Source organism: Entelurus aequoreus, linkage group LG14 (genome assembly GCF_033978785.1).
Source record: "Entelurus aequoreus isolate RoL-2023_Sb linkage group LG14, RoL_Eaeq_v1.1, whole genome shotgun sequence".
In the NCBI taxonomy this organism is placed as follows: Eukaryota; Metazoa; Chordata; class Actinopteri; order Syngnathiformes; family Syngnathidae; genus Entelurus; species Entelurus aequoreus.
Window position 1 is genome coordinate 25,500,148 of NC_084744.1, and position 19,010 is coordinate 25,519,157.

General features: G+C 39.9%; 2 protein-coding genes across 7 annotated transcripts in view; one reads left to right on the plus strand and one right to left on the minus strand.

Moving 5' to 3' along the window:
• The window catches only part of LOC133664649 (oocyte zinc finger protein XlCOF8.4-like), a 28,151-nt gene extending 10,142 nt beyond the window's left edge, over positions 1-18,009 (plus strand). For both annotated transcript variants that reach the window (XM_062069461.1, XM_062069460.1), the window contains 2 exons: positions 7,652-7,834; positions 14,948-18,009. In XM_062069461.1, the coding sequence (XP_061925445.1) occupies positions 7,652-7,834; positions 14,948-16,113 (1,349 nt within the window). In that variant the 3' untranslated portion in view covers positions 16,114-18,009. The remainder of the gene's footprint in view (positions 1-7,651; positions 7,835-14,947) is intronic.
• The window catches only part of LOC133664596 (gastrula zinc finger protein XlCGF26.1-like), a 254,184-nt gene that overhangs the window by 159,841 nt on the left and 75,333 nt on the right, over positions 1-19,010 (minus strand). The window lies entirely within an intron of this gene.

The following is a 19,010-nucleotide window of genomic DNA, read 5'->3' on the forward strand; positions in this document are numbered from 1 at the left end:
TACCGTACGTGCGCGTCACGTACGTAACTTTTTAAAAATATATAAGCTTTATGAACCTTGGGTTAGGTGAACGGTCTTTTGGGCTGAGTGATTGTGTGTGTTGATCAGGTGTTTGAATTGTATTGGCGTGTTCTATGGAGCTAGGAGCTAGCAGAGGAGCTAGGAGCTAGCATAACAAACACGCAGGTGTTATTATGCAGGATTAATTTGTGGCATATTAAATATAAGCCTGGTTGTGTTGTGGCTAATAGAGTATATATATGTCTTGTGTTTATTTACTGTTGTAGTCATTCCCAGCTGAATATCAGGTACCGTGAGTATGCAGCCTTGGCTGCTAAACATTCGATAACTTGACCGTATGTGCGCGTCACGTACGTAACTTTTTAAAAATATATAAGCTTTATGAACCTTGGGTTAGGTAAACGGTCTTTTGGGCTGAGTGATTGTGTGTGTTGATCAGGTGTTTAAATTGTATTGGCGTGTTCTATGGAGCTAGGAGCTAGCAGAGGAGCGAGGAGCTAGCATAACAAACACGCAGGTGTTTTTATGCAGGATTAATTTGTGGCATATTAAATATAAGCCTGGTTGTGTTGTGGCTAATAGAGTATATATATGTCTTGTGTTTATTTACTGTTGTAGTCATTCCCAGCAGAATATCAGGTCACCCCCGGCTCTCACAGCATCTTCCCTATCTGAATAGCTTCAACTCCCCACTAGTCCTTCACTAGTAGACGGCTGCGTTGACCCTGGATCTCAGGAAACAGAGTGGACCGACACCAGCAGATGACATGGCACCCCAAACCATCACTGATGGTGGAAACTTTACACTAGACTTCAGGCAACGTGGATCCTGTGCCTCTCCTGTCTTCCTCCAGACTCTGGGACCTCGATTTCCAAAGGAAATGCAAAATTTGCTTTCGTCAGAAAACATGACTTTGGACCACTCAGCAGCAGTCCAGCTCTTTTTTCCAGGGTCAACGCAGCCGTCTACCAGCAAGTTTTAGAGCACTTCATGCTTCCTGCTGCTGACCTGCTCTATGGAGATGGAGATTTCAAGTTCCAACAGGACTTGGCGCCTGCACACAGCGCAAAATCTACCCGTGCCTGGTTTACGGACCTCTGTATTTCTGTTCTAAATTGGCCCGCCAACTCCCCTGACCTTAGCCCCATAGAAAATCTGTGGGGCATTGTGAAAAGGAAGATGCAGAATGCCAGACCCAAAAACGCAGAAGAGTTGAAGGCCACTATCAGAGCAACCTGGGCTCTCATAACACCTGAGCAGTGCCAGAAACTCATCGACTCCATGCCACGCCGCATTAACGCAGTAATTGAGGCAAAAGGAGCTCCAACCAAGTATTGAGTATTGTACATGCTCATATTTTTCATTTTCATACTTTTCAGTTGGCCAACATTTCTAAAAATCCCTTTTTTGTATTAGCCTTAAGTAATATTCTAATTTTGTGACACACAGAATTTTGGATTTTCATTTGTTGCCACTTCAAATCATCAAAATTAAATGAAATAAACATTTGAATGCATCAGTCTGTGTGCAATGAATAAATATAATGTACAAGTTACACCTTTTGAATGCAATTACTGAAATAAATCAAGTTTTTCAAAATATTCTAATTTACTGGCTTTTACCTGTATATATGTATGTATATATATGTATATATGTATGTATATATATATATATATGTATGTATATATATATATATATATATATATATATATATATATATATATATATATATATTATATACATACATATATATATATATATTATATACATACATATATAAATATATATATACATACATATATAAATATATATACATATATATATATATACATACATAAATATATATACATATATATATATATATATATATATATATATATATATATATATATATATATATATATATATATATATATATGTATGTATGTATGTATGTATATATATGTATATATATTTATGTATGTATATATATATATATGTATATATATTTATATATGTATGTATATATATATTTATATATGTATGTATATATATATATGTATGTATATATATATATGTATGTATATATATATATATGTATGTATATATATATATATATATGTATGTATATATATATGTATGTATATATATATGTATGTATATATATATGTATGTATATATATATATATATGTATGTATATATATATATATGCATATGTATGTATGCATATATATATATATGTATATATATATATATATAAATATATATGCATATATATATATGTATATATATAAATATATATGCATATATATATGTATATATATATATATATATATATATATATATGTATATATATATATAAATATGTGTGTGTGTATATATATATCAATCAATCAATCAATGTTTATTTATATAGCCCTAAATCACAAGTGTCTCAAAGGGCTGTACAAGCCACAACGACATCCTCGGTACAGAGCCCACATACGGGCAAGGAAAAACTCACCCCAGTGGGACGTCGGTGAATGACTATGAGAAACCTTGGCGAGGACCGCATATGTGGGTAACCCCCCCCCCTCTAGGGGAGACCGAAAGCAACGGATGTCGAGTGGGTCTGACATAACATTGTGAAAGTCCAGTCCACAGTGGATCCAACACATCAGCGGGAGTCCAGTCCACAGCGGGGCCAACAGGAAACCATCCCGAGCGGAGACGGGTCAGCAGCGCAGGGATGTCCCCAACCGATGCACAGGCTAGTGGTCCACCCGGGGTCCCGGCTCTGGACAGCCAGCACTTCATCCATGGCCACCGGACCTATGCAACTCCCCCTCGCAAGGGACAGGGGAGAAGAGGAGAGAAGAAAAGAAACGGCAGATCAACTGGTCTAAAAAAGGGGGGGTCTATTTAAAGGCTAGATTATACAAATGAGTTTTAAGATGGGACTTAAATGCTTCTACTGAGGTAGCATCTCTAACTGTTACCGGGAGGGCATTCCAGAGTACTGGAGCCCGGATAGAAAACGCTCTATAGCCCGCAGACTTTTTTTTGGCTCTGGGAATCACTAATAAGCCGGAGTTCTTTGAACGCAGATTTCTTGTCGGGACATATGGTACAATACAATCGGCGAGATAGGCTGGAGCTAAACCGTGTAATATTTTATACGTAAGTAGTAAAACCTTAAAGTCGCATCTTAAGTGCACAGGAAGCCAGTGCAAGTGAGCCAGTATAGGCGTAATATGATCAAACTTTCTTGTTTTTGTCAAAAGCCTTGCAGCCGCATTTTGTACCAACTGTAATCTTTTAATGCTAGACATAGGGAGGCCCGAAAATAATACGTTACAGTAATCGAGACGAGACGTAACGAACGCATGAATAATGATCTCAGCGTCGCTAGTGGACAAGATGGAACGAATTTTAGCGATATTACGGAGATGAAAGAAGGCCGTTTTAGTAACACTCTTAATGTGTGACTCAAACGAGAGAGTTGGGTCGAAGATAATACCCAGATTCTTTACCGAGTCTCCTTGTTTAATTGTTTGGTTGTCAAATGTTAAGGTGGTATTATTAAATAGATGTTGGTGTCTAGCAGGACCGATAATCAGCATTTCCGTTTTCTTAGCGTTGAGTTGCAAAAAGTTAGCGGACATCCATTGTTTAATTTCATTAAGACACGCCTCCAGCTGACTACAGTCCGGCGTGTTGGTCAGCTTTAGGGGCATGTAGAGTTGAGTGTCATCAGCATAACAGTGAAAGCTAACACCGTACTTGCGTATGATGCCACCCAGCGGCAGCATGTAAATACTAAAGAGTGCAGGGCCAAGAACCGAACCCTGGGGAACTCCGCACGTTACCTTGACATAGTCCGAGGTCACATTGTTATGGGAGACGCACTGCATCCTGTCAGTAAGATAAGAGTTAAACCAAGACAAGGCTAAGTCTGACATACCAATACGTGTTTTGATACGCTCTAATAAAATATTATGATCGACGGTATCGAAAGCGGCGCTAAGATCAAGAAGCAGCAACATAGATGACGCATCAGAATCCATCGTTAGCAATAGATCATTAGTCATTTTTGCGAGGGCTGTCTCCGTAGAGTGATTTGCCCTGAAACCGGATTGAAAAGGTTCACAGAGATTGTTAGTCACTAAGTGTTCATTTAGCTGCTGTGCAACAGTTTTTTCGAGAATTTTGGAAATAAACGGAAGGTGGGAGACCGGTCGGTAGTTTACCATGAGGTCAGGATCGAGGTTAGGTCTTTTGAGCAGAGGATGAATAACCGCTTTTTTGAATGCTAGGGGAACAGTGCCGGAGGAAAGTGATAAGTTTATAATATTTAACACTGATGGACCTAATAATACAAACAGTTCCTTGATAAGTTTCCCAGGAAGTGGGTCAAGTAAACATGTTGTTTGTTTTATCCCACTTACACGCTGTAATAATTCCTCTAATGTTATTTCATCAAAAATAGAGAGACTATTTTGGAGGGCAGTGTCCGTCGTATATACAGTCGTATTTGTGTTAATAGAGCCCAGTTGTAGCTGGGATGCGTTGTCTTTAATCTCCTTTCTAATGAGTTCAATTTTCTTATTAAAGAAATTCATAAAATCATCTGCCGAGTGGGTGGAGCTACTGGGAGGAGTCCCTTGTTGGGTTAGCGATGCTACTGTACTAAACAGAAATTTAGGATCGTTTTTGTTGAGGCGGATGAGATTTGAGTAGTATTTAGCTTTAGCTAAGGTAAGCATGCGTTTATAAGTTATTAAACTATCACTCCATGCTTGATGGAAAACCTCAAGTTTAGTCGCGCGCCATTTGCGTTCCAGTTTTCTACATGATAATTTATGAGCTCTAATTTCTTCTGTAAACCATGGGGTGCGCCTTTTAGGGGCCCTTTTTTGCTTTAGCGGTGCTATACTATCAATAATTTCGCGCAAGGCATCGTCAAAGTTGTTAGTGAGTTTATCAATAGAGCCGACATAATTTGGGAATGGTGCTATTACCGAAGGCAGTAGGTCAGCAAGAGTCATCGTTGTGGCAGCATTAATGTTGCGGCCGCTATAGCAGTTATTATTATTATTAGCTTGTTGACAAAGAGTCAAAACTTCAAATTTTATAAGGTAATGATCGGACATTACTTTAGTATATGGAAGTATCATAACTTTGGAGGTGGTGACACCCCTGACAAGCACTAGATCTATTCTATTACCGTTGCGATGCGTGGGTTCATGTATTATTTGTGTAAGACCACAGCTATCAATTATGGTTTGGAGCGCCACGCACTGAGGGTCCGATGGGGTATTCATATGGATATTAAAGTCCCCCATTATGATTATATTGTCGGCGTGCGTCACTAGATCAGCAACGAACTCTGAGAATTCACTGATAAAGTCCGAATAGGGCCCAGGGGGGCGGTAGATAACAGCCAGGTCGAGAGGTAGCGGTGTGACAGACCTCATAGTAAGCACCTCAAACGATTTATATTTATTATTTAGGTTAGGGGTAAGGTTGAAATTTTCATTGTATATTAGTGCGACACCCCCTCCCCTTTTAAGAGGGCGGGCAACATGCGCATTCGTATAGTTAGGAGGAGATGCCTCATTGAGCGCAAAAAATTCGTCCGGTTTGAGCCAGGTTTCGCTAAGACCAATGACGTTAAGATTGTTGTCTCTAATGACCTCATTAACCAATAACGCCTTGGGAGACAATGATCTTATGTTTAAAAAGCCCATATTATAGGTATTGGGCTGTTTTGACGAGTTTTTGTTAAGATTATCCGTAGTGGCAATATTAACAATGTTGCGTTTATTATGCGTAGTGCACTTTAAATAGTTTCGACCATATCTAGGAATTGATATGACGGGAATTTTCAGATTGTTTGCTTGGTGCTGCAATAGACTGGACATATCATAATTTGCCACCTCAGTAGAATGCATGTCCACCTCTGACACAGACACAACAGAAAAAACATTATGTGAATTGTGTATTATTCTAAGAGAATTGCTATGCGTACATGGATTATCCAGCCTGGCGCTGGCTAGTTCTAGCTTAACTGACTCCTCACCCGGACTAACAGACATTGTAATTGCCTGTGACCGGGCTTGCTCTAGTGTAGTCAGTCAAGTGAGACTTAAATAGTAGTCTATGTTTCTAGACAGGATGATGGCGCCTTCCTGGTTAGGGTGAAGGCCGTCTCTCATCAGCAAGCCTGGTTTGCCCCAGAAAGAGGGCCAGTTATCAATAAACGTTAGTCCCTGCGTCCTACAGTAGCTAGCCAACCACTTGTTAAGCGAGACTAATCTGCTATATCTCTCATCATTGCCTCTCGCAGGCAGGGGGCCAGAGACAATTACTCGATGCCTGGACATCTTTCTGGCGAGATCACAAGTCCTGGCTATGTTTCTCTTTGTAATCTCTGACTGTCTCATTCTAGTGTCATTGGAGCCAACGTGTACAACTATATTCGCATAATTAGTGGTGCGATTAGCCTGTCGTACGTGTTTACTAGGCCTGTTGCGAGTTAGCTCCCTAAGATTAGCTTCAATGTCAGGTGCTCTGGCCCCGGGGATACACTTTATTGTGGCTGGTTTGCTAAGCTTTATGTTTCGGGTGATGGAGTCCCCTATAACTAAGGTGTGGTGCCCGGTAGACTGGGGTGTAGGACTAGCTAAAGAGCTAAATCTATTATGCGTCTCAACCGGTACACCGTAGCTTGTAGGCCGCTTAGGACTGCTACAAGCTGGGCTAGTTAGCTCGCTACAGCTAACGCTAGCAGATGTGTCCGCAACATCTAAAGTTACGACATTACTCTGCTCTAACTGGCGGACACGGCCCTCTAGCAGAGCCAACCTCTCCGTGAGTATGGTGCAAGACGCGCAGGAAGCCATTACTCACAGTGTTTTCTGTCACCGAGTGAAGTTCCTGCTGTCCTCAGGGAAGTGGTCGCGGTCTGTAGGAGTAGCTTCTTACTGACCGGCGCTGCCTTTCTCCGCGCTAGCTTAGCAGCTAGCTAGCTGAGGAAAGGGTGGTGGGACAGAGATCGGGTGATTTGCAAGTTAAATAGTACCACTAAAAATGTTTGAGAAGTGATAAAGAAAGCTGTAGAACAATTAAAAGCACACAGATAGAGCGCTACTTAGCTTTTTCGCAACAGCGAACAGACGGCGAGCAGTCACGCACGGTGAACCGGAACCGGTTATGTATATATATATATATATATATATACAGTATATATGTCTCTTCTGCGTTCTTCTGCTTCGTCTCTTTTTTGTTGTGTGTGCAGTTGTGCACTGAGTTCCAAAAGCCGTAGATATTATGTGACTGGGCCGGCACGCTGTTTGTATGGAGGAAAAGCGGACGTGACGACAGGCTGTCCTCACTCAGGTCTGCATGCTGTCCAGGACGGCTGTTAAGGTGTGAAGGTTTCAGGTGAGAGAGGACGCTAAAGGCAGTGCCTTCAAGGCACACACCCAATATTGTTGTCCGAGTGGAAATCGGGAGAAATTCGGGAGAATGGTTGCCCCGGAAGATTTCCGGGAGGGGCACTGAAATTCGGGAGTCTCCCGGGAAAATCGGGAGGGTTGGCAAGTATGAGTGTCAGTCCAAAACTATTTATATTCTCTCTTAACTGTATTGACTTATTTACCCAACAGATGTCCATCAGCCCCCCCACATTAAAGAGGAAGAGGAGGAAGTGTGGGTCACTCAAGAGGGAGAGGGTCTTCTAGGTCAGGAGGAGGATGATCTCACCAAGTTTCCACTGACTGTTGTCTCTGTGAAGACTGAAGAGCATGAAGACAAACCACCTGAGTCCTCACAGCTTCATCACAGTCCAAGTAAGCACAACATCCACATATCATTTTATTCTCAGGGCATTCAATCCATCACAATTGGACTGTTCACTTTGTCTTAGAAGAACCAAAACCAGTGAAGTTGGCACGTTGTGTAATTTGTATATAAAAACAGAATACAATGATTTGCAAATCCTTTTACAACTTATATTCAATTGAATAGACTGCAAATAAAATATATTTAATGTTCGAACTGAGAAACAACATTTTTTTTTTGCAAATAATCATTAACTTAGAATTTAATGGCAGCAACACATTGCAAAAAAGTTGTCACACGGGCATTTTTACCACTGCGTTACATGGCCTTTCCTTTTAACAACACTCAGTAAAAGTTTGGGAACTGAGGAGACACATTTTTTAAGCTTTTCAGGTTGAATTATTTCCCATTCTTGCTTGATGTACAGCTTAATTTGTTCAACAGTCCGGGGTCTCCGTTGTCGTATTTTTCGCTTCATAATGCACCACACATTTTCAATGGGAGACAGGTCTGGACTACAGGCAGGCCAGTCTAGTACCCGCAGTTTTTCACTACGAAGCCACGCTGTTGTAACACGTGGCTTGGCATTGTCTTGCTGAAATAAGCAGGAGCGTCCATGATAACATTGCTTGGATGGCAACATATGTTGCTCCAAAACCTGTATGTACCTTTCAGCATTAATGGCGCCTTCACAGATGTGTAAGTTACCCATGCCTTGGGCACTAATACACCCCCATACCATCACAGATGCTGGCTTTTCAACTTTGCGCCTACAACAGTCGAGATAGTTATTTTCCTCTTTGGTCCGGAGGACACGACGTCCACAGTTTCCAAAAACAATTTTAAATGTGGACTCGTCAGACCACAGAACACTTTTCTAATTTGCATCAGTCCATCTTAGATGAGCTCGGGCCCAGCGAAGCCGGCAGCGTTTCTGGGTGTTGTTGATAAATGGCTTTCGTGTTGCATAGTATAGTCTTAACTTGCACTTACAGATGTAGCGACCAACTGTAGTTACTGACAGTGTTTTTTTTAAGTGTTCCTGAGCCCATGTGGTGATATCCTTTACACACTGATGTCGGTTTTTGATGCAGTACCGCCTGAGGGATAGAAGGTCGGTAATATCATCGCTTACGTGCAGTGATTCCTCCAGATTCTCTGAGCCTTTTGATGTTATTACCGACCGTAGATGGTGAAATCCATTAATTCCTTGCAATTGCTCGTTGAGAAATGTTGTTCTTAAACTGTTCGACAAATTGCTTACGCTTTTTTTCACAAAGTGGTGACCCTCGCCCCATCCTTGTTTGTGAATGACTGAGCATTTCATGGAAGCTTCTTTTATACCCAATCATGGCACCCACCTGTTCCCAATTAGCCTGTTCACCTGTGGGATGTTCCAAATAAGTGTTTGATGAGCATTCCTCAACTTTCTCAGTCTTTTTTTTCACTTGTGCCAACTTTTTTGAAACATGCTGCAGGCATCAAATTTCAAATGAGCTAATATTTGCAAAAAATAACAAAGTTTTCCAGTTTGAACATCAAATATCTTGTCTTTGCAGTCTATTCACTTGAATATAAGTTGAAAAGGATTTGCAAATCATTGTATTCTGTTTTTATTTACCATTTACACAATGTGCCAACTTCACTGCTTTTGGGTTTTGTAGAATGTATAACCATTGAAATATGTCAGGAAAAAAAGCAAAAACATATTAATCAGTTGTTTATATAGATCACCTAAGTCAACTATAGAAACATTTGAAGATTGGATCAAGGCAAATTACATGGACAATGGTCAACAATTATTTCATTATGTTGTGACTTTAATATTGACTTATTGAACCCTAACTAACAAAAGTCCATTGACGACTTCATTGATACAATGTGTACCATCTGTTTAGCCAAGCAGAATCACAGGACACTGTGCCACTTGTATTGATCATATTTTTACCAATGATTTTAATAACACTACAAGTGGTCTACTTATAACCGACATTAGTCATCATCTGCCAGTTTTCGCAATATATGATGGAAACTACAAGAAGAAGAACATGGAAGACAAAAATAAATTTTGGAGACTAAGCACAGAGAAGAGAATGATTGCTTTAAAAATGAGCTAGAAAAGCAAAATTGGGACAATGTGTACAATGAAAATGATGTTGAAGCATATGAACATTTCTTAAACACGTTCATAAAACTTTATGACAAATATTGTCCATGGAAACAACTCAGTAGAAAGCAGAGGGAGAACAATCAATAATGGATGACAAAAGGATTAAAAAATGTTTGTTAGGAGAATGCATTATATAGAAAATCTATAACACAAATAACTACCGAGGCAGAAAATAAGTGCAAAAAGTATCAAAACAAGCTAACTAGCATACTACGAACATGTAGAAAATAAGATTATAGTCAATTATTAGACAGAAACAATAACAATATGAGAGTAACATTGGGCATCAATAGCATTATTAAAAATGGCACTAAGAGGGATTACCCCCAATACTTCTCAGACGGAAACAAAAATAATGACAACATGAAGGAAAGCTTCAATAATTAGTTTGTAAATACTGGACCAAAATTGGAGGAAATTATTCCAGATCCAGTTTCAACTGAGGACTATAACGACACCATAGATAGAAATCCCAACTCAGTGTTCCTCAGTAATGCGACAAAGGAGGAAATTGTTAAATTTGTGAAAAAATGCAAATCTAAGACTTCAATTGATAGTAATGGAATTGATATGGAAACGATAAAAAAAGGTTATTGAAGAGATCTCAGGACCATTGATGTATATCAGTAACCTATCATTTTAAACAGGCAAATTCCCAAATGAAAGGAAAATAGCTAAAGTTGCACCAATTTATAAGACTGGAGACAAACACCAATTTACAAATTATAGACCTGTTTCTTTACTTCCACAATTTTCTATAATCAATGAACAACTGTTCAATAACAGATTAGAGAGTTCATAAACAAACATAGAATACTCGCTGAGAACCAATATGAATACACAGCTAATATTTAAACTCTGATGGCTTTTATTGAAATGACAGAAGAAATCACCAATGCAATAGATAGTAAAACATGTGCAGCAGCAGTGTTTATGGATCTAACTAAAGCATTTGACACAATCAATCACAATATTTTATTCACAATATTTTAATCCAAAAAATGTGAACGATATGGCATCAGAGGGCTGGTCTTAAACTGGGTTAGAAGTTACTTAACCAACAGGAAACAATACGTGAAGCTAGGCGAACACACTTCTACAACACTAAATACCTCCTGTGGTGTACCTCAGGGATCAATACTAGGACCAAAATTGTTCAATCTCTATATAAATGACATTTGTAAAGTTACAAAATATTTAAAGTTAGTATTATTGTTCAGGAGAGAACACACATAAGTTAATACAAATAATAACAGAAGAAATGAACAAATTCAAAAGATGGTTTGACAAAAAAAGACTATCTTTGAATCTCAGTAAAACTAAAATAATGCTATTTGGTAACAATAGAAGAGAAAGTCAAACACAAATACAAATAAATGGAATATAAATTGAAAGAGTAAATGAAACCGAATTTCTAAGTATAATGGTTGATGATACAATGAACTGGAAATCTCATATAAAAAAATATACAACATAAAGTAGCAAGAAACACGTCAATAATGAATAAAGCAAAATATGTTCTGGACCAAAAATCACTTCATAATCTCTACTGCTCACGAGTGTTACCATATCTGAGTTATTGTGCAGAAATATGGGAAATAACTACAAAAGTACACTCATTCATTAAATGTGTTACAAAAAAGATCAGTTAGAATAATACATCATGTTGGATATAGAGAACATTCAAACCCTTTATTTATTGAATCGAAAATACTGAAATTCCACGACATAGTGAATTTGCAAACAGCTAAAATGATGCATAAAGCAAACTATAACCTGCTAGCCAAGAATGTACAACAATTCTTCTCAACAAAAGAGGAGAAATATAATCTTAGAGAAAAATGTAATTTAAAACATTTGTACGCACGTACAGCCCTTAAGACCTGCTAAATTTCCCCCAGGCATCAATAAAGTACTTTCTATTCTACTCAGTATATCAGTATGTGGAATTAAATGATAGAATGGATTATGCAAAGAAATCAAACAATGTACTAATATAATCCACTTGAAGAAACTCCTCAAACTTAAAGTGTTTACAAAGAAGAAGAACCATGATAAACATTCTGAATTTATTTCATCCATCCATTCATTTTCTAGATACTCTTATTTATCTCACCATATGAAATATAACTTACTTCACTCATTATTATTTATTTATTTTTAATGTTGTTACTTATGGAGTATATTGTGAATAATTTGAGAACAGGAAGTGAACACAAGTTTTTGTAAACACAAACTCAAATTTAACGCCTCAATCTCAAAAAATTGTATGAAGCATATGACAAAGTATATGTAAAAAATAAAATATAAATAATACAATAATAAATTGATAAAAGCAGCACATTGAGCGATTAATAGAAGTGATATTAATAATTAAGATAGAAAACAACACAATGAATAATAAAAAAACAGGAGTTCTACATGATCAATAAAAAGCCTGATTAAAAAGGTGTGTCATTAGCCCCTTTAAAAAAATATCAACGGTCCTCTGCAGTCCTGAGGCTCTCTGACAGGCTGTAACACAGGTGGGGGCCATAAGAGAATATAGGACCCACTCTCTGTCAAATAGCCAAAAACCCATCAATCAAAATGATTTATGACCTCTAAGCCACACCCCGGCTTCCGGTATGATCAGTAGGTCAGTGACAATATGATTTGACCGATCAATCCATTAAAGATGACCATGTATTTTACAGTCTGATACTAACAGTCTGATTTGTCAGATGTCAGTTGTTTTGAAAATATATGAAAGATGTGTCTGTCATCTCTATACATCTAATATATTTCATTTAACAGGAGCGTGTATGTGAACTATACAACGCCACTTCATTAATAATAAATAATACATTTTATTTGATATAGCTCTTTTCAGTGTACTCAAAGACACTTTACAGGATAAAAAATTAAAATATAAAACAGTTCAAAGTAATAATATATAATACAAGAAATTTAAAAGCAGTACATAGTAAAATACATAACACTGGACATTACAAGACACAGAACACTAATCACAGGTTAAAAGCAGATCTGAAGAGATGTGTTTTGACAAGGTTTTTGAAGGTAGAAAGCAGTCACGGATGGGTTTGAGAAGAGAGTTCCAGAGGGTGGGAGCATCAATGGAGAAGGCTCTATCACCCCAGGTCCGGAGCTTGGTTTTGAGTGGTGGGGAAAGGACGTTGGCATCAAAGGAGCGGAGGCTGCATGAAGGGGTATGGCGGTGAAGCAAGTTGGTGAGGTAGCAGGGGGCCTAGTTGTGGAGGGCTTTGTGGGTGAGGAGGAGGAGTTTAAAGTGGATCCGGTGAGGAACGGGAGCCAGTGGAGTTTCTGAAGAACTGGGGTGATGTGCTCACGGGAGCGGGTGCAGGTGAGCAGACGGGCGGCAGAGTTTTGAATGTAATTGGAGTTTATTGAGGATTTTGCAAGATGAGCCGTAGAGGATGCTGTTACAGTAGTCAAGTCTGGAGGTGATGAAGGCATGGATCAGGGTTGCAGCGGCAGAGAAGGAGTTCTTGTAATGTGGTTGACATGGTGTTCAAAAGAGAGGTTATTGTCCAGAATGACTCCTAGGTTGCGGATGTGAGTGGATGGGGACAGAGTGGAGTTGTCGACAGAGAGGTGGAAGTTGTGAGCAGTTTTGGGGAGGGATTTGGGGCCGATGATGAGCATGTCAGATTTGTCACAGTTGAGTTTGAGGAAGTTGGAGTGCATCCATGATTTGATTTCAGTGAGGCAGTCGGTCAGGGTGGACAGAGTTACGGAGGAGATGGATTTTGTGGAGATGTATAGCTGGACGTCGTCTGTGTAGCAGTGGAATTGGAGGTGATGGCGGCGGATGATGTTACAGAGGGGGACCATGTACAGGATGAAGAGAAGTGGACCAAGCACCGAACCCTGGGGGACACCTTGTGACAGAGGGGCAGTGGGGGAGGTGCAGTTGTTTATACTGATGTATTGTTGTCTGTTAGTGAGATATGACCTTAACCAGGAGAGGGCGGAGCCAGTGATGTTGAGGGATGATTCCAGGCGGGAGAGGAGGATGGTGTGGCTGATGGTGTCAAAAGCTGCTGTGAGGTCAAGGAGGAGGAGAATACTGAGGTGGCCGGAGTCTGAGGAGAGGAGGAGGTAATTGGTGACTTTGAGAAGGGCTGTTTCAGTGCTGTGACGTGCGCGGAAGCCGGATTGAAATGGTTCGAACAGATCATTGGAAGTGAGGTGAGTTTTGAGCTGAGTGGTGACAGCACGTTCCAGTATTTTGGACAGGAAAGGAAGGTTGGAGATGGGGTGGAAGTTGCTCATGGTGTCAGTGTTGAGTCCAGGTTTTTTGAGGATGGTGGTGAAAGCGGCCAGTTTCAGGGTATCGGGGACTAAGCCAGAGCTGAAGGAGGAGTTGATGATGAGTGGGGAAATGGGTGGGAGACAGTTTTTAACCAGAGTGGATGGGATGGGTTCCAGAGCACAGGTGGAGCTTTTCATGCCCTTCATGCCCACCATGACTTTGTTGGAACTCTGAAAAAAATGGAGAGGGTGCTATGGGGTGTGTGTGTGTGTGTGTGTGTGTGTGTGTGTGTGTGTGTGTGTGTGTGTGTGTGTGTGTGTGTGTGTGTGTGTGTGTGTGTGTGTGTGTGTGTGTGTGTGCGTGCGTGCGTGCGTGCGTGCGTGCGTGCGTGCGTGCGTGCGTGCGTGCGTGCGTGCGTGCGTGCGTGCGTGCGTGCGTGCGTGCGTGCGTGCGTGCGTGCGTGCGTGCGTGCGTGCGTGCGTGCGTGCGTGCGTGCGTGCGTGCGTGCGTGCGTGCGTGCGTGCGTGCGTGCGTGCGTGCGTGCGTGCGTGCGTGCGTGCGTGCGTGCGCGCGCGCGCGCGCGCGTGCGTGCGTGTGTGCTTTCAGAGTTGAAACAAACACATTAAGAAAAGTCCTGTTTATTTCTAATAAAAGTCATTGTAATGTGTCCTGCAGACGTCTGTGAAGAACATCTTCTCTCTGAGCAACAGGTGTGGAGCTTCAGGATGGTGAAGGAGGAGCCACAGCCCTCTTACTTTAAAGAGGAAGACAAGGACCCATTCACCCCCCACTTCAAAGATGAAGAGGAGGTGCCAGAGACCCCATACTTCATAAAGAAAGTGAAGGATCCACTGACCCCCAACATTAAATGGGACAAGGAGGAACCACTGACCCCCCACTTTAAAAAGGAAGAGGAGGCGCCACAGACCTCTCACATTAAAGAAGAGGAGGTGGAACACAGCATCAGTCAGGAGGGAGATCATCTTGAAGGACTGGTGGAGTTCCCAGTGAAGGGTGAAGATGATGAGGTCAAAGGTGAAAGTGAGGAGAAGAGAGAGGCGGAGCCTCCAAGCAGCAGCTCAACACAACACATGACAACAGAAGCTGATGGAGACCACTGTGGAGGATCACAAGCAGACAAGCTCTTAGCTCCACTATCAGATAGTGAGGACACAACGTCACACTCTCCTGACACTGATGATGAAGACTCTAAAGATGATAAGACATGTCACACTGACAACACTCACTTGAAATGTTCTCACTGTGACAAAACCTTTAAATACCATAGTCATCTGAAAAGACACATTAGTACACACACTGGAGAAAAACCTTTTACCTGTTCAATCTGTAGTAAAGGTTTTTTAGAAAGTTGCAATTTGAAAGTACACATGAGAACACACACTGGTGAAAAACATTTTATCTGTTCAATCTGTGGTGAAGGTTTTACTCACAGTCAGAGTTTGAAAGTACACATGAGAACACACACTGGTGAAAAACCTTTTATCTGTTCAATCTGTGATAAAGGTTTTACACAAAGTCACCATTTGAAAGTACACATGAGCACACACACTGGCAAAAAACCTTTTTCCTGTTCAATCTGTGGTAAAGGTTTTACACAAAATCAGTGTTTGAAAGTACACACTAGAACACACACTAGTGAAAAATCCCATTCCTGTTCAATCTGCAACAGAAGCTTTTGTGAACGATCAAACCTTGTAAGACACATGAGAACACACACAGGAGAGAAAGTGTTGAGTTGCAGTGTGTGTGGTGAAAGATTCTCTTATAAGTACCAGTGTAAGAAACACAAGTGTGCTGGTGAGAACAGCAGCAGCAAATGAAACTGCAGGATTTGAAATAAACTGTCAAGACTTCAATTTTGACTTTCTAACAACATCAGCACATATAACATGTGTGACATTGTTGTTTGTGTAACAATCTTTTTAATATGCTTCTACATTTATAGATTATATATTTTATATTAGTGATTTTTTCAGTCAAGTACATGCATTAATATGCAACATTGTGTACTTTTATTAAAAATTTAACAGAACAATTTGACTGAAAAGGTGAGAGTAAACTACAATACATATTTTACATACAATAAACATTTTATGTGTATATATATTCATCATTCAATTTTAGACTTATTCATAATAGTGTTTTTTATATGTGTTTGAAATATTGAAGGGTTACATATTTGTATTTCTAATTGTTAATAATCCCATATATTAGCACCTTTATATGATATACATATGTACTGGTTCAAATCTGAAACATCTTCTGAAACACTTCAGGAAGCATATTATTATTTACTTTGTACATCATTTGAACAGTTGTGTTTTATACAATTTTAAAAATGTGTGACTTTATGAACTATTTGTTGAGTCTCTATAATCCATTGTCTTAATGATCTTTATTACTCTCTATTGTAATTTGATGATTGTGTTGTGATTGTTTTATATGCAGTTTTGGGTTAGTTACTGAAAACCAGTAACTAGTTACAGTTACTAGTTACTTTATTTCAAAAGTAACTCAGTTACTAACTCAGTTACTTACACCAAAAAGTAATGTGTTACTGTGAAAAGTAACTATTTTAGTTACTTCTTCTACTTTTTTTGTTTTAAAGCTCCAATTAATGCCCTTTTAGCCTTCATTTCAATACTGTTATTGCACTGGAGAATAATACAATGTGTTGATCAACTTGACATGCATTTGCATCACTGAACTCTGCTAAGCAATGTGGTCTACATACAACACAAAGACAAAGATATGTTTCAAAGGGCCAATTTATTTCAGACCAGAACAAGTTGACAAAACTATTTTAAATAGCTGCAACATAACATACATAAGTAACAAACAGCATAATAACACTAACACTAACCACGTTAAACCCAGATTCCGAACTAACAAAGGTTTTAACTCATTCTCTTTCTATGCCACATCAATGTGGAATGCACTCCCAAAAGGTGTAAAATAAAGGGCATCTCTATCTTCCTTCAAAACTGCACTAAAACAACACCTCAAGGCATGTAAAATAAAGGGCATCTCTATCCTTCAAAACCGCACTAAAAGAACACCTCAAGGCAACTACAACCCTAAACTAACACCCTCCCTTCCACATAATACCTCTTTGGATTGTAAATAATCAAATGTAGACACTTTTTCTTATACTTTCTGATCTCTCTCTCTATGTCCACTACTTGCTGTACATATCCTACCAAGTCAGTCCTACACTGTTTCAATGTCCATTTCTCTGATGATGCAATTGTTGATGCTGATTGTTGATGACTATCCCGCGCCCCGGATTGTAAATAATGTAAATAATTCAATGTACATACTCTGATGATTATCTTGTGTGATGACTGTATTATGATGTTAGTATATATTTGATAGTATATATCTGTATAATGAATCAATTTAAGTGGACCCCGACTTAAACAAGTTGAAAAACTTATTCGGGTGTTACCATTTAGTGGTCAATTGTACGGAATATGTACTGTACTGTGCAATCTACTAATAAAACTTTCAATCAATCAATCAATCAACAATATAGCTGTAAACCTGGCTTCACCTAAGGAAGGCACACGTGACATACACAAAGCCTAACCAGGCAGATTTGAATTGTTGTTTTGGGCAGTAGACGGGATCTTTGATCCAAGACACAACTTACATTTAACTAAAATGTTATTTTCTTTGTGCTCGACAAAAGAAAAGAAGTGAGAATATCTCATACTTGCCAACCCTCCCGAATTTCGGTGCCTCTCCCCGGGACAACCCATCCATCCATCCATTTTCTACCGCTTATTCCCTTCGGGGTCGCGGTGGGCGCTGTAGCCTATCTCAGCTACAATCGGGCGGAAGGCGGGGTACACCCTGGACAAGTCGCCACCTCATCGCAGGACCAACACAGATAGACAGACAGCATTCACACTCACATTCACACACTAGGGCCAATTTAGTGTTGCCAATCAACCTATCCCCAGGTGCATGTCTTTGGAGGTGGGAGGAAGCCGGAGTACCCGGAGGGAACCCACGCAGTCACAGGGAGAACATGCAAACTCCACACAGAAAGATCCCGAGGCCGGGATTGAACTCACGACTACTCAGGACCTTCGTATTGTGAGGCAGACACACTAACCCCTCTGCCACCGTGCTGACCCCCCCGGGACAACCATTCTCCCCAATTTCTCCCAATTTCCAGCCGGATTTAAGGCACGCCCTTTCAGGTCCGTGCAGACCTGAGTGAGGACACCCTGTCGTCACGTCCGCTTGGCCAACCAAAAAGTAACCACAGAACACTAGTGTTCTGTGGTTACTTTTTGGTTGGCCAACGGTTTACGCATGAATATGGACAATGTGAAAGTCATGAACAGATCAAGTGTTGTAACTGTGGCGGGAATCACACAGCAGCGTATGGGGGATGTGTCATAAGGAAACAGGCAACAGAAGTACAGCAAATCAGAGTAGAAAGAAATATTACATATGCAGAGGCAGTTAAAATAAGACAACAAGAGAGTGGAGAACAAAATATAAGTGAGAATAGTTCAGAACAAGACAGAAGTATAGTTCAAGTAATAAAAAACAAGAGGCAGCAAATACAGGAATTTCCATGGACAAACTAGTTGTGTTCCTGGCATACGTAATATACTGTACAGAACAGGCAAGAAATAAGACTCAGAAGATCTAAATAATCGTCAAAGCAGCAGGTACAGGTGCAAGGTGAACTACAGAGAGT